A 15765-nucleotide genomic window follows, 5' to 3' on the forward strand; every position below is an offset into this window, starting at 1 on the left:
TATCTATCTATCTATCTATCTATCTATCTATCTATCTATCTATCTATCTATCTATCTATCTATCTATCTATCTATCTATCTATCTATCTATCTATCTATCTATCTATCTGAGGTGCCAGGCAGGAGCCTACCCTGGCAGACAGGGTGCCCACTCATTTACACACACACACACACACACACCTTGACACACACACTCACGCAGGTCCTCTTTAGTGTTGCCTACTACTCTGAATTTTTTCTCATCTCTCTGCATCAACACCAAATGTGCATTTTGTTACTCCCTCGTATCGAGTGCCAGCTGTTCAACATGCTTTGTTTGAAGATGAATTTCACAGACTGGGCACAATTTTTACAAACTGAGTTATGGCCAACGAGGTCAAGCAACATGTTTATGTGTAACAGGTGAATGACCGGTGAATGCTGCCCCAGCACTCTGGTCTATGGACTTTGGACTTGGTTATCTAAATAATTCCTGCCGATGTGAAGCTAAACTGATGCAAACCACTTTTGGACCCAGACGTGTTGCTTTTGGACAAGGTCCAGACAAGGACTGGAAGAACGTCGAGGTCCAGTATAAAGAGGCCACCTCTTCTCAGACACAGAGATGGAGTCGGGAGGTGGTGAATGAAGATAACTTGAACTGTGCTTGTAATTATACTTTATTTGAACCCTTGGCCATACCTGTGCACTTGTGTCTGGAGTCTGGGGCTCTGAGGTGTCCCACAGTGGTCCCGACTGAAGAGCTTTGCCTTTATTAAAAGGTGTGACAACCACGATTCATTCCTAAGAGCCAGACGGCTGTATGTGATGTGGGCAGATTTCACTGTAAGTGGAATTATTTAGTCAATTGGCACACGTATTTCAACTCTCTATGCATACTTTCATGTGTACAGACAGGCAGGATGCAATAAAGGGAAAGGAAGCACCTGAATCCCTGTGCTCCTCCTCTTATATGACCCTTCCTGAGCCAGCGCTTTAAATCTGCCACATGGAAGTTCGTGTTTGGCTGAATTCAAATTGGGGCACACCATGAAAGCCCTACTTACAAATATGGTGGATCTTTCTAAGCATACCCTCTGGGTCCTTCACATCTAAATCCCTCAGTTGGCTAATCCCAGGCAGCAGGGCTTAAAATACCAAAAGCCTCCCACACAACCTCCCTGCGGCCCTCTGTCTCCTGCCATCATCGTCTACCCGCTTGGGTCAGAGAAGCTTCAAGCTGGACACCCAGAGAGACTGGCAAGTGATGGCCTGCAGGAGAAACGTTCCTCCACGAGACAGCTGCGGTGAGCTGCGTCAAGAACTCCGAAGTACTCACATGGCGAGAAGTCGGGCCACGGTGGTTCCAAATCGATCGAAAATGTAGCCAGCAGGTAGCGTCATGAAATTGTTCATGAACGACGAGATGGTGAAGATGAGGGAAAACTGCTCGTCTTGGGCACTGCATCTTTCTGCATCTGAAGGAAGAACAAGAAAAGAGACGCACCGTCAAAAGTGGGCAGAGGGTCTCGACTTGCAGTCTTCACCTCCGTTATCCATTCAGCTGCTCCCTTTCTTTTTTTTGTCTTTCAGCAGATTAACTAACAGAAGTAAATAAAGCAAGTAGACTCATCCAGTCAAATAAAAATCAAAACTCTGGGATCTGAGACGAAAAAGGAACAAATTGTCCACCTCAGTGAGGACCACACTGCTTCAGCTTGGACAAGAAAGCCTGGAGCTGAACTGCTAATGCCTAAGGAAGGCCTGGCAATGTCTTGTCATCAATGGCACAGACGACCGACTTTAAAATTAATTTAGCAAATCGGATTGGTGAATATCAACAGGCAGCACTCTGTAAGCCAAAATGTTTCTCTGAAAATGTTTAAGGGAACTATAAAGCATAAGAAGATACAAACTCGGGCCACAGGTCACAGATGTGGACTTTGGGTATGTAAGGAGCAGGAAGGGGTTGGGATTTTTGTCAATTTTAAGTTATTTTTGAATTATTATTTTGCACTGGGGGGCTTCGCTCCCTGCTAGCTTTGCTTGCCAACCCCCTGATCTGCACTACGTACCAGCCACTTCACGTCTCTGCCGCTCACGTATGTGGATTTCACTTTCTCCAAACAGCAAATCTTTGAATTCTCGCGGATACGCATCTTCAGTGGGAAGAAACACTACTTTTCCCTGATGGCAACACGAATTAGACGATCTGCAAGTCTCTGACTCTGACAATATATTCGATCTCTTTTCACGGTTCCGTTATTTCAAAGAGTAATATTTTCCATTTGTTTGAGCTAATGTGATCTGTACTATCATTTTTTGGAGACTTTCGAATTTTAGTACTTCCATCATCTCTAACCTGCTCTGCATGTGTATCGCGCCAACGTTTTTGAATTCTTTACGACGTTCTACTTTGTCATCTACTCTTTGTCTTTTATTTCTGGCCCCGGACTGTGGTTAAATCTCTTGGCGCAAAGTCTCGTCTCGCGGGATGTGAAAGTGTCTCTCTGAGAAAGTCACGTCTCGTCCCAGGCTAAAACTCTTGTCTTGACTCAGGCTAAAAAGTCATGTCTCGTCCCAGGATATTTTTTGTATAATAGAGAGTCACGTCTCGTCCCAGGCTAAAACTCTCGTTTTGACTCAGGCTAAAAAGTCACGTCTCGTCCCGTTTTTTTTGTATAATAAAGAGATATTCTTACGTATTTTCTGTTATGGGTGGCACAGTGCCTTACAGTTAGGAGACCTGGGTTCTCATCTTTGGTCCTCCTTGCGTGGAGTTTGCATGTTCTTCCCGTGTCTGCGTGGGTTTCCTCCCACAGTGCAAACACATACAGGTTAGGTGGATTGGTGACACAAAATTGGCCCAAGTATGTGTGTGTGTGTGAGTGCGTCCTGCAATGGACTGGCACCCCTTCCAGGAGGTTGGTCCTGCCTTATGCTAGCTGGGATAGGCTCCACCCCCTGCTCTGGATTAAGCCGGTTAGAAATTGACATCACATTTTCTGTTATATTTATAACCACATCCTGTTACTTTAAATGCGCCTCCATTCCTTACCCTTTGTGGGAGGAGCCCAAGGAGGCGGGGCCACTCTGGTGTCACCACCCCTGAGCCTCCCCCTGGCGAATTAGGTCAAAGCTCAAAAAGCTCAGGTGTGGCTTCATTTGGCGTCTCGGGGAGTACATTTACGCGCATGCACAAAACCGGGATAAGGTTACATAGTCAAGAGTCCCAAAGCAATTCCAGTAGAGGGGGAAACACCATTAAGAAAAGATAACAAAAAAACACAGCAAGTAAAACAGAGGGCCATGTAGAATCTTTATAGATTCATTAACACAAAAACTAATCCAATAGCAAGCAAAGTAACAATAGAGTAATCGGTAATATATTAATTGAGGGGCAGCAAAAATTCATCGACTGCTCATGTACTTGTATGTAACAAGGCTCCTTTTGTTCTTCATTACGCTTTCTAAATATTATGGACGGGACGAGGAATTGGCTTCTTGCCTGGCCAGACAGCAGTTCCATCCCCCATACGACAGGGGGTAGTGGTCCTCCCAAGGCGTCCCAGTTTGGACACCCGCAAGGGTACATGTGAGTTGGAGTCCAGAAGTGTAGCCCTGTTTGGGTGAGGTTAGAGGGCGCTGTTGCGGGAGGACCACCACCCTGGTTTCCACATGGATCCAGCAAGCCGCACTTGAAGGAATCAGAGTCAGGAGTAATCTACTGGAGTAGTAACTTCTAGCTACTATTTATTAGTAAGTTACCAGAGTTACTTTAGCACTCCCGCTCAGCTCCACTGAATCCATTTATTCGATTCATTGAAAAGTAGTCGTTCAACAAAGAATGAATCGCTCGTGAATCCCCTCATCACACTGTTAATCGACGTCTCGTTGGAGGGAAATGTGGATGTCGTCTCGATAAACAGCCAGTTTAGGTTTTATTAGCGAAAGGAAACAAACACAAATGCCTGAATATGCCTGATGTCAGCACTGAAAATTTCAATGATGCCCCAATGGCGAGTGAAAACCTCCCCGCTAGCTGTGTTCACTTTATCGATGGGTGAGCTACCAGCCCTACCACTGCTGAGTCTGCTGGAAAATCTACGACCGCTTAGCCACCAAATATCAGAGGGCCGGTCAGGTCACGGATTTGTCTGATATGCACCAGCCATCAACTCGATTGGTGTTAAAGGTTCCAACTTCTGTTACAGCTGGAAAGGCACACAGCTTTGATAAAACAGATAATAGTGCATGGCTGGGATACGAAATATCGGAAGAGGCGATTTTTGTAATAATCTAGTTGAGTGAGACGCACGTATCAGATATGCATACACTAAATGCAAGGGATGGCAAAGTATTGGTTTTCACAAAGTCTGCGGCTTCAGTGTTTTTAAATCTTTTTGTCAGATGTTTCTCTGGTATACTGATGTAGAATTACAAGCAGATGATAAGTTTCAAAGGCTTCTATTGACATGCACAGAGTCCATATTTGCAGTGTTGGCCCTTCTTTCTTTTTCAAGACCTCTGCAATTCACCCCGGCAGGCTGTCCATCAACTTCTGGGCCCAATCCTGACTGATGGCAACAGTCCATTCTGACAGAATCAATCCTTGGAGTTTGTGAAAACCAATACTTGTGTCATTCTCAAAACGTTTGGCCACGACTGTTCTGGTGAAATTCATAATGGAGATTACTTGGTCGTTTGTACCTTGTGATGCGCTGGAAGGTCTTAGATATCAATAAAAGGTAGGCAGTCAATGTATCTTCACCATTTGTAAGCGGATTTAAAATAGGGTTTGCAAGAAAAATAATTCAAACTAGATATGCAAAAGAACAAAAAACAAAAATGCGCATATTAGTTTGCCCACTCGTGACAAATGTAGGCCTACTTATTGTGAAATTACTGCTGTTGTATACATTGCCACATATGTGTGCCTTGGGGACAGCTTAAAGGCTCTGGTGGTGGTAATTCAACATCGATCCACAAGATGGCGGTGTATATTAAAGCCTCTTCTCTTCCTCCCTCTACAAACCAGATGATTGACAACCCGACCACCTCTGACATCACATCCGGTGTCTTGTCTGTCTGGACCCGCCTCTTCCTGCCTGGCCTGTACTTAACAGGAAGTCTCACCATCTTAGCCAGTCTAGTCTGAGACTTGTGTTCTGAACAGCATTCTTTTCGCTGAAAACATTTTATTATTTTTGCCTTAATGACACACGGGGTCGCAGTGTCACCCCAACTTTTTTTCTTTTTCGTCTTGACATCTTTTACAACACCAATGAGACAAAACTGGGAAAGCGATATGTTTTTTAAATTGCAACCCCAAAGGACAGACGCAAAACAGATAAAGGGCAAAACTGGGAGATTGATAAGTGCTGAAACCACAACGCTAAAGAGCAAGAACGAAAATCGAAGGGCAGAATGACAAGTCAGGAAGCCAAGAGATTGAATCAGAAAAAACAAGAAATAATCGCGGTAGGTTCAGAACAAGGTTTACGCCTTTGCAATCCACAGCTCGGATAAAGATATGGCAAAGTGAGTGGCTATTAAAACCCACTGTTGCAAATGTCAGCAGGTGACAAACTCGGGCACCACAATGACAGGAATGGTTACCCTGGTGGTGCACTCCAGACCAGACGACACAAGGAGGAACCCCATGAGACAAAGACACCTCCACCCACAATTGGCGAGGAGGACACGGCTGATCTGATAAAACCTGCGGTGACTCTCTAGTCCTTCTTGGACTGCTTTCGTAACGACCATAACAGAAGTCCACAAGACAAACAAGGCCCGCTTACCTGTTACATTGGCAGTGCCGTTCACACACAGCTCTTTAAAGTAGCCTTCCGATTTAAAGACGAAGACAATGGAGGCAAAGCCAAAGAGGATGCCGGCGAAGCACAAGCATTCGACCAGGCCCGTGATTAAAGTTGCCAGCCGCTTTGCCTGCACCATGTTGCCTCCCGAGTTAGATGCGGACGGTGGATGGGGATCCAGAGCTTTTCAGTTCCTTATACGATTTCCACCCTGGTAATTTAGCAGTTTGTCGGTCCTGGTCTCAGCAAACCTGTGAAGAGTTGAACAAAGCAGACATTTTAAATAGGTTTGTATGAAGAATATTACATGACGGTCAGAGGAGCAAACAACAAGTCTTGACTTATAAGGTTATTATGGTCGCATGTACAGAGTAGACGTTTAAGTGGACCAGCTTCTTCAATAGTTTGAATACACTGCAGTCTGGACACCCCATGGAAATCGATAACTTTTTTTCAAGATATTTGAAAGGGCAAACATCAGATCTTCACGCATCATGTTCTTGATGGAAGAACGAGTGTCTATGTGTGTGAAAAACCCAAGGAAAAGTTGCCTCTTCAATTATTTCTTCAACAAAAATCTCAACTAGTTGTGCATCATATACTGTTATGGATGTGCTAACTACAGCAGGCCCAAACCAGCCAGGGCTGCAACAGCAAAATAGAACATGAACTTCCAGAGTCCAACCTGAATGGGTTTCTAGAAGATACACATCCACCTTGACATTTTCTGAACATACTGTTGCCATTTTGGGGTTTTTGTGGATCTGCGGCCTATCCTGGTAGAAGATTGGAATCCTAAAACCTCATACTTGACAGCTTTTAGAGATACCAATTAACACAATGTATACATTGAGGGAGGAAACCCATTCAGAGTAAGAGGCAGAGACCTGGCAGGGCAGGGAACTCTGGTGCCTGGAGCTGAAAATGCAGCAGTGGTGCCCATTCACTGGGCAGCCTGACCAAGAAGTGAAAACAGCGGGACTTAATGAAAAGTTTATCAATGGGTAGAAAGGTTTAAAGCGGGAATAACAAGTGTAACCGACGAAGCTCGATTTGGTCGACCATCAACATCTCGAACAAAGCCCACACTGGCATGGAGAGTGCCTTCATCAAAGAAGACCGACGGATTACATTGTCTACTGTTGCTGCCCATGTGGATATCAGCTACAGATCTGCTCAAACCATAATGCACGATGGCTTGGGGAGCACATCTTGGGTACCCAAACATCTTACTGGTCTCCACAAGAGAACATCCTTCCGTAAATTTCAGCAGGTTTCACTGCCTCTGCCCAAGGGTGCGCTGTTTCACAATGGTGCAATTCCACAGAGGGGCGTCCATGTTTGTTTGACCTTCAACTAGATGCTCTAAGCACTCTGTGTTTGAACTACCCATAAACCACTGCAAATGTGTATGTGAATTTCCCCTTGGGATTAATAAAGAATCTATCTATCTATCTATCTATCTATCTATCTATCTATCTATCTATCTATCTATCTATCTATCTATCTATCTATCTATCTATCTATCTATCTATCTATCTATCTATCTATCTATCTATCTATCTATCTATCTATCTATCTATCTATCTATCTATCTATCTATCTCTCTCTCCTCGCATTTTGTTTTGATCCAGAATATCTTCTGGGGGAGACGTCAATTAATTTTTTTTTTTGCTCTTTATTTCACCTTATACAATTTCTTGTATTAGGAATTTGTTAGTTTTTGCATACCCCTTGGGTCAGCCACTGTACAGCGCCACCTGGAGCAATTGCAGGTTAAGAGGGGGCTTTGCTCAAGGGCCTAGCAAATCCCTGTTGGCAGTAATGGGGATTCGAACCGGCAACATTTTGGATATCAGTACAGATCCTTAGCCTCACAGCCTTGCCATATCTCCTCCTTGATTTGGTCGAGTTGGCGTTTCTTTGGTCTTTCATGCCATTTGCTATGTGGGCTTAATTGTTGAGGTGTCTTGGCCTCCGAGTTGTCGTCGCCATACCATTGAAGTTGTCTTCCGCACATCTTCTCATCGATCGGCGCCATGTCTGTGATCTTGCGGATGTCTTCATTCATGATGTGGTCAAACCGGGTGAGGCCCCAGGACCCACCATAGCATCCGCATCTCCAGTATTCAAACCCATACTCGGCCACCGGCTGAACGATGGATTTGTAAATCTTCGACTTGAGATTTTTCAAGATCTTGCAGTCACAAATACTCCCATGACTTGATGCCATTTCAACTATGCCGCCATTGGCCAGTAGGGTGTTGCTGTCTGAGCAGACAAGCGAGTCAAGCTATTTGAATTAGGCGACCTTCTCAAGTTCTTGTCCGTCAAGTTCTTCTTGGTAGTTTGCGTTCACTGCATAATATTCAGATTTCATATTTGGAAGGAAACTGAAACTGAAGAGAAAAAAAAGTGAAGGACCGAGAATTACTTGTCTACTTCAGACTCCAAATTACTTGGATGACAACCTTGGAATGGAAATAAATCTACGATACAAGAATGAGCTGAAAACCCGAACAAGTCATGAAATGAAATAAAATCTGCGATTGGTACCTCATTAAAAGGATACGCTCAGTATTCTTCAAGTTAATTTCTTCCCAATCATGCTTTACAGTCATCGGCCACTTTATTAGGTACACCTGATTGTTAAGCCAAATAAATATCTAATCAGCCAATCACGTGACAGGAACTCAATGCATTTCAGCCTGTACACGTTGTGAAGACGACCTGCTGAAGTTCAAATCGAGCATCAAAATGGAGAGGAAAGGGGACTAAAGTGACTTTGAATGTGGCATTGGCTGTTGGTGCCAGACGGGCTGGTCAAAGTATTTCAGAAGCTGCTGATCTACTGGGATTTTCACACACAACCATCTCTAGGGTTTACAGAGAATTGTCTGGAAAAGGGAAAATATCCAGTGAGTGTCAGGTCTCTGGGCTAAAATGCCTTTTATGATGCCAGAGGTCAGAGGAGAATGGCCAGGCTGGTTCAAGCTAAACAGTAACTCAAATAACCACTTGAAGAGCATCTCAGCCCACTGCGTCTCTCTCAGATCTGCGCAAACAAATCGGTCCTGCAAGCGAACTGTGCTACTTGGCGCGACAGCAGAAGTCACAAAATCAAACGGAATGTTCAAGCAAATTCTAGTAAAAAGCCCAAGTAGTTCTCTCATGAAAAGCGGACTAACATACAGACAAACAGATATTGGATTATATATATATATATATATATATATATATATATATATATATATACACACACACAGTGGGGCAATAAAGTATTTAGTCAGCCACCAATTGTGCAAGTTCTCCCACTTAAAAAGATGAGAGGGGCCTATAATTTTCATCATAGGTAGACCTCAACTATGAGAGACAAAATGAGAAAAAAAATCCAGAAAATCACATTGTCTGACTTTTGAAGAATTTATTTGCAAATTATGGTGGAAAATAAGTATTTGGTCAGCTACAAACAAGCAAGATTTCTGTCTCTCACAGACCTGTAACTTCTTCTGTAAGAGGCTCCTCTGTCCTCCACTCGTTACCTGTATTAATGGCACCTGTTTGAACTTGTTATCAGTATAAAAGACACCTGTCCACAACCTCAAACATTCACACTCCAAACTCCACTATGGCCAAGACCAAAGGACACCAGAAACAAAACTGTAGACCTGCACCAGGCTGGGAAGACTGAATCTGCAATAAGGTAAGCAGCTTGGTGTGAAGAAATCAACTGTGGGAGCAATTATTAGAAAATGGAAGACATACAAGACCACTGATAATCTCCCTCGATCTGGGGCTCCACGCAAGATCTCACCCCGTGGGGTCAAAATGATCACAAGAACGGTGAGCAAAAATCCCAGAACCACACGGGGGGGACCTAGTGAATGACCTGCAGAGAGCTGGGACCAAAGTAACAAAGGCTACCATCAGTGACACACTACGCCGCTAGGGACTCAAATCCTGCAGTGCCAGACGTGTCCCCCTGCTTAAGCCAGTACATGTGCAGGCCCATCTGAAGTTTGCTGGAGAGCATTTGGATGATCCAGAAGAGGATTGGGAGAATGTCATATGGTCAGATGAAAAAAACTCTACTCGTCGTGTTTGGAGGAGAAAGAATGCTGAGTTGCATCCAAAGAACACCATACCTACTGTAAAGCATGGGGGTGGAAACATCATGCTTTGGGGCTGTTTTTGTGCAAAGGGACCAGGACGACTGATCCGTGTAAAGGAAAGAATGAATGGGGCCATGTATCGTCAGATTTTGAGTGAAAACCTCCTTCCATCAGCAAGGGCATTGAAGATGAAACGTGGCTGGGTCTTTCAGCATGACAATGATCCCAAACACACCGCCCGGGTAACGAAGGAGTGGCTTCGTAAGAAGCATTTCAAGGTCCTGGAGTGGCCTAGCCAGTCTGCAGATCTCAACCCCATAGAAAATCTTTGGAGGGAGTTGAAAGTCCGTGTTGTCCAGCGACAGCCCCAAAACATCACTGCTCTAGAGATCTGCATGGAGGAATGGGCCAAAATACCAGAAACAGTTTGTGAAAACCTTGTGAAGACTTACAGAAAACGCTTGACCTCTGTCATTGCCAACAAAGGGTATATAACAAAGTATTGAGATGAACTTTTGTTATTGACCAAATTCTTTTTTTCCACCATAATTTGCAAATAAATTCTTCAAAAATCAGACAATGTGATTTTCTGGATTTTTTTTCTCATTTTGTCTCTCATAGTTGAAATATACCTATGATGAAAATCACAGGCCTCTCTCATCTTTAAGTGGGAGAACTTGCACAATTGGTGGCTGACTAAATACTTTTTTGCCCCACTGTATGTATGTGTATATATATATATATATATATATATAAATATATATATATATATATATATATATATATATATATATCCTGCGGTGGGTTGGCACCCTGCCCAGGATTGTTTCCTGCCTTGTGCCCTGTGTTGGCTGGGATTGGCTCCAGCAGACCCCCGTGACCCTGTGTTTGGATTCAGTGGGTTAGAAAATGGATGGATGGATGGATATTTATATATATATATACAGTATATATATATATATATGTATATATATATTCATAGCATTCGTAGTCTGAAACACTCTCTTGGATTTGCACAAATAAACCGGTATAGCAAACTATGATAAATTGTGCGATGAAAGAAGTCGCAAAATCAACCGGAATGTTCAAGCAAATTATAGAGAAAAACCCGATCTAAATCTGTTAAGTAGTTCTCTCGTGAAAAGCGGACAGACATACAGACAGACGTTGGATTGATTGATTGAAAATTCAGTAAACCAACAGTATTTGACATACCATTTCGAACCCGAAGGAAAAAGAAAATAACCAATACCCAATCAATTACAAAATTTCATATACGGTACAATGAACTGATTGGCTAGGTCTACGGCCAATCAGGGCCACCCTTCCCTATGCCACTGATGCCACCCACAAAATATTGATGCCAAGAGCAACAGAAGACAGCTACATCATTTCCCCTCAATTTATTATTCCCCCTCTCAGGCAGGTGCCACCTTTTGGGCCGAACCAGTGAATGCAGCAGGCCCAAGTACAAAACCAGTGCACCGTGGTGCAGTGCGCCGTCAGCCGTATTTAACTTTGCTGGTGACTTTAATGACACGTCCAACTGACTTACTTTCTTGCCAGCATATTCTGCTCCTATCACCTTTCAGCAGACTGCAGATCTGTCGCACACACACACACCGACTGAAACACAAACAGAACATTCAACGCTCTACTTTACATTACTTTACCTTAATGTCTCCTCTCGCGCCTTTGCTCTCTGCTTTGGTGGCTTTCTTGTGCTTTGGAAAAGCTGCACAACCACATGGGGTTTTTTTATAGCCAGGCAGACGCCAGATGTTTCCAATCAGGCAAAAAATATCTCAGGAAGGCAGGGCAACATGTGCTGTGTGTCACAAGAGTCACCCGCGTGAAAAATACAGAAGTCCTAAAAAAAAAAAAAAAGTGTGCATACAGTTTTAGGCTGGCTATAGAATTCTGCCAGTCATGTGAAAGTGAGTTTCTCCATTGTACGGTGTGACCTCAAACCACCGTGCCCATATGTGCTTTCTTGGACTTGTCAGCACCCCCCCATGCATCTGTTGGAAGAAACCTGATGCAATCATACAGAGGCTTTTCATGTGGGCGTTTCATGTGACCGCTGCTTGTGCTTTTCAACTGCGTGGCCTAGAAGGGCACAGTGGCTATCGCTGTGTCGTCACCCCTGCAGGGACTCGAGTTCAATTCCCAGCCGGAAACCACCTGTATGTGTCTTCTCACGGGTGGGATGTGCCCTTTGAGTTAACTGCCGACTCCAATCTGACACTTTATGTGGGAGCGTCCGTGACAAATGGAGACGGTGACTTTGGAGGTCCAGTTCTGGATGAACTTAAGTCACTTCATTTGTGAGTTCATTTGTGAGAACCAGACTGAACTTTGGGGCTTTGACTGCAACACTTTCAAATCTTTTCACATTTTAGACAAGTTTGAAGTTAACTTGGATGAGTCAAACTCTGCTTTCAAAGCCCCCTCTAAGCCGAAGCCCACTGTACAGTTGCTCAGAGGCCAGAAGGTGTGACCCGCGTCTGCAGCTGCCTGATAACAAACGCCTGTGGCAGGCTTCATCTGGCAATTCTTATCACCGCTCCTCCCTCCCCAGCGTCTGCTTTGACATATTGAAATAAAGCACATTGCCAGGAGTGTGAAGACTGGCTGGAGTGTTCCATGGCTGCTCGAGAACGGGGGGCTGGGGGGGGAGGGGATTGCTTAAGGAGGGCAATTTTGCAGAATGTATTTCAGTATATACTTTTTTTTTTAAATAATGCATTCGTTGTCTGACCGTTTTCTTAACACTACCACATCTTTATCTTTGGTTTCTTTCTTGTGATTATACAAGTCACACACATTCAAAAAGAAACCAAAGAAGACAAGCGAGGGGAGCAGAGGCCCCACAGCCCCAGCGATTTCGGATTCGTTTTTCAGCCTGGATGGAGTTCAAATGTTAAAGAGTGAGTAAGGGTATGTGCGCGATGGTGCCCTGGCATCGCCAAATCTGGCGAAAAAGGAGGTTGTGGCAATACCTCAAACTGCAGTTTCTCCAGACAAGTCTTGGTGTTCTTAGCAGTGTGTGGGCGGGCGGGCGGGCATCATCTTGCAGCAAAAGGCCTCCTTGAGACAGCAGCCCCCGCGGCTTGGATCAAATAACAGACTTCACATTGGTTTCCAGCAAGTCACAGTAACTTGCACTAGTGACTGGGGTACCCCTCAGCATGGAGGGTTTGACAATTACTCAGGTGCATGAGTGGTTGTGAGGAAGACACAAAACCTTTAATTCTGCCAGAATCCGGGCACTGCCAGGCAGGGGGCGCAAGTGCATTGAGAAGGGTGGAGACTGCATTGAGAAATGACAGCATCAGTTTTGTTAGGGGTCGCTCCACTTTCTGATAAATCACATTTTGTAACTTTAGCTTGACTCCCCCTCAAATTATATTATATTATAATATATATAATATATATATATATATATATAATATAATATATTATATTAGCTGTGTAAGCCCATGCTGTCAAAAGCCCAAGCTCCTAGAATCTACTGAAATCGTCAGAAAAAAAATTGAAATGTAGAGATGTCAGGTAATTGAAAGGAACTACTCTGGGTGTCTCTCTCCTAGGAGGATTCATTTTGCTGATGTGCTCGCCTCGCTTGTGAATTAACGGCTAAGCGGCTGTCTTTCTTCAGAGGTTTCGTTTTGCCGATGTGCTCGTGTCGCTTGCGTAAGACTTTCTCTCTTTTGTCTGGGGTTCTACTTTGGCAACAGAGTCACTTTCTTCTCCCGACTCGTTAACTTGGGGCCGCCTTGCCAGCTCTTTGAGCTTCATGCTGTAGTAGCCTTGCAGTTCCGGGCAGGACAAACAGACACACACACACACACACACACACACACACACACACACACACACACACACACACTTCCACGTGTAGACGTTTAGTTTTCTGTTTCCTCAGAGGTGGAGTCATTACCTCGACTCTACCTCTCACTTCTGGGCTGTACAGACACACACACTTCCACGCGTAGACATTTAGAGTATATAAAAGATAATACATACAGTATATTGTACGCAACATACAGACAGACAGACATTGGATTTTATATATTTTATATTCTGTATATATATATATATATATATATATATATATATATATATATATATATATATATATATATATCTAATCATTTAGCCCGTTACAATAACGGGTGCTAGAAAAGTAGTGCATAAACATTAGTAGGAACAGTCTATATTAAATGGCAAGGGACTTTGACCTCATTGTGTTTGTTGATCGTATTTTTCTTTCTTTCAGCCTTTCTTTTGTTGATGTTTACTTGCTGAGCTGACCGTTCTTCGTGGGCTGCCGCCGTGTATTGTGTGTCTTTAATTTGCTGTGACAGTGATACTGTCTTGTACGGCTCTATTCAATAAGAGCGCGTAGATAATTTAGTTCAAATGGCTCTGGAATATGTGAAGAGCAACAGGTGCAGATCTTTATTTATGCGCGCCTTTATTCGCTGCGCCCAATTGAGGTCGTCCTTTTGAGGCTCGCCTTTTTGTGCGCGCCCTTATTGAAGGATACCGTCTTGTACGTCCGCTGGCTTGTACGTCCGTAATATACCTTTAATTTTCTCTGGCGGTAATACAGGCGTGCGCGTCGGTAATATGCCTTTAATCTCCTCTGACAGTAATACTGGCTTGTATGTGGCTGTAATATGCGTCACTGTATTGTGTACCTCTAATTTCCTCTCGCAGTAATACTGGTTTGTATTTCCGTAAAACGCCTCTAACTTTCTCTGACAGTAATATCGCGCATAGCACCGTGCCCCGCGCATGCGCACTTCACCAGAAGGCACCCACATCTGGACACGGACATCTGGACGCACATAGGGATTTTATATATATAGATATATATATATATATATTACATAGTTTACTGTCAAATAATGCAAAGAGTACGCAACACGTGTTTTGCCCTTATTTGGGCTCATCAGGCATACACACTCCACGGCTCCCCTCGCGGGGATCGAACCTCGGATGTCAGCGTCAGAGGCGAAGCCCCTTTACGTTGTACCACAGTGTGTGGTTTGTTTATTTCACAGCCTGGAAGGACGTGGCGGATGTTTGCCGACTTGTAGACCAACCACATGCGTTACCTGGTAGGTAACCACCCATACAATCAGATTGTGTTTCAGACTAAGAATGCTATGTGTATATATATATATATATATATATATATATATATACTGTATATATATATGTATATATATAAAATCCAACGTCTGTCTGTCTGTCAGTCCACTTTTCATGAGACAACTACTTGGGTTTTTGTCTAGAATTGGCTTGAACATTCCAGTTGATTTGGCGACTTCTGTCATCGTACCAAGTATCACAGTTCGCTTGCAGGACCGATTTGTTTGCGCAGATCCGAGAGAGACGCAGTGGGCTGAGGGGAGGGGGGTGCGGGGCCCTCCTCACTCATGCACCAGCCTCGAGGCGTACCTCACCTCCACTTAGCTAGCGAACATGAGAGAACTACTTAATGGATTTAGATCAGGTTTTTTCTAGAATTTGCTTGAACATTCCGGTTGATTTTGCAACTTCTCTCATCACGCTAAATATCATGGTTCGCTTGCAGGAGTGACATATTTGCGCAATTCCGAGACAGAGGCTGCAGGCTGAGGGGAGTAGAGTGGGTCCTCAGGAATAGAGAGGCAGGCAGGACCCTCCTCACTCAAGCACCAGCCTCTGTTCGAGTCGCTCTACCTCCCTCCACGTGTTGAGTGCACCTTGCCTCTGCTTAGCTAGTTATACCTGTTTGTTCAGCAGACATCATCATCTAGAGATTGTTAAAGAGTAATGTTTGACGTTTTTGAGACAGA

The 15765-nt window shown here is 43.9% G+C and overlaps 1 protein-coding gene across 2 annotated transcripts in view; it reads right to left on the reverse strand.

The window, feature by feature from the left end:
- The window catches only part of slc43a3a (solute carrier family 43 member 3a), a 79315-nt gene that overhangs the window by 55617 nt on the left and 7933 nt on the right, over positions 1 to 15765 (reverse strand). The window contains exons 1-3 of one of the 2 annotated variants that reach the window (XM_051932574.1): positions 11587 to 11979; positions 5784 to 6052; positions 1319 to 1457 (exon numbers count right to left, since the gene is read on the reverse strand). In XM_051932574.1, coding sequence (XP_051788534.1) covers positions 1319 to 1457; positions 5784 to 5940 — 296 coding nt within the window. In that variant the 5' untranslated portion in view covers positions 5941 to 6052; positions 11587 to 11979. Of the gene's footprint in view, positions 1 to 1318; positions 1458 to 5783; positions 6053 to 11586; positions 11980 to 15765 lie in introns of those variants that run through there. The other variant, XM_028812240.2, reaches the window with a different exon arrangement.

The sequence above is a fragment of the Erpetoichthys calabaricus genome, chromosome 10, assembly GCF_900747795.2.
Source record: "Erpetoichthys calabaricus chromosome 10, fErpCal1.3, whole genome shotgun sequence".
Classification (NCBI taxonomy): Eukaryota; Metazoa; Chordata; class Cladistia; order Polypteriformes; family Polypteridae; genus Erpetoichthys; species Erpetoichthys calabaricus.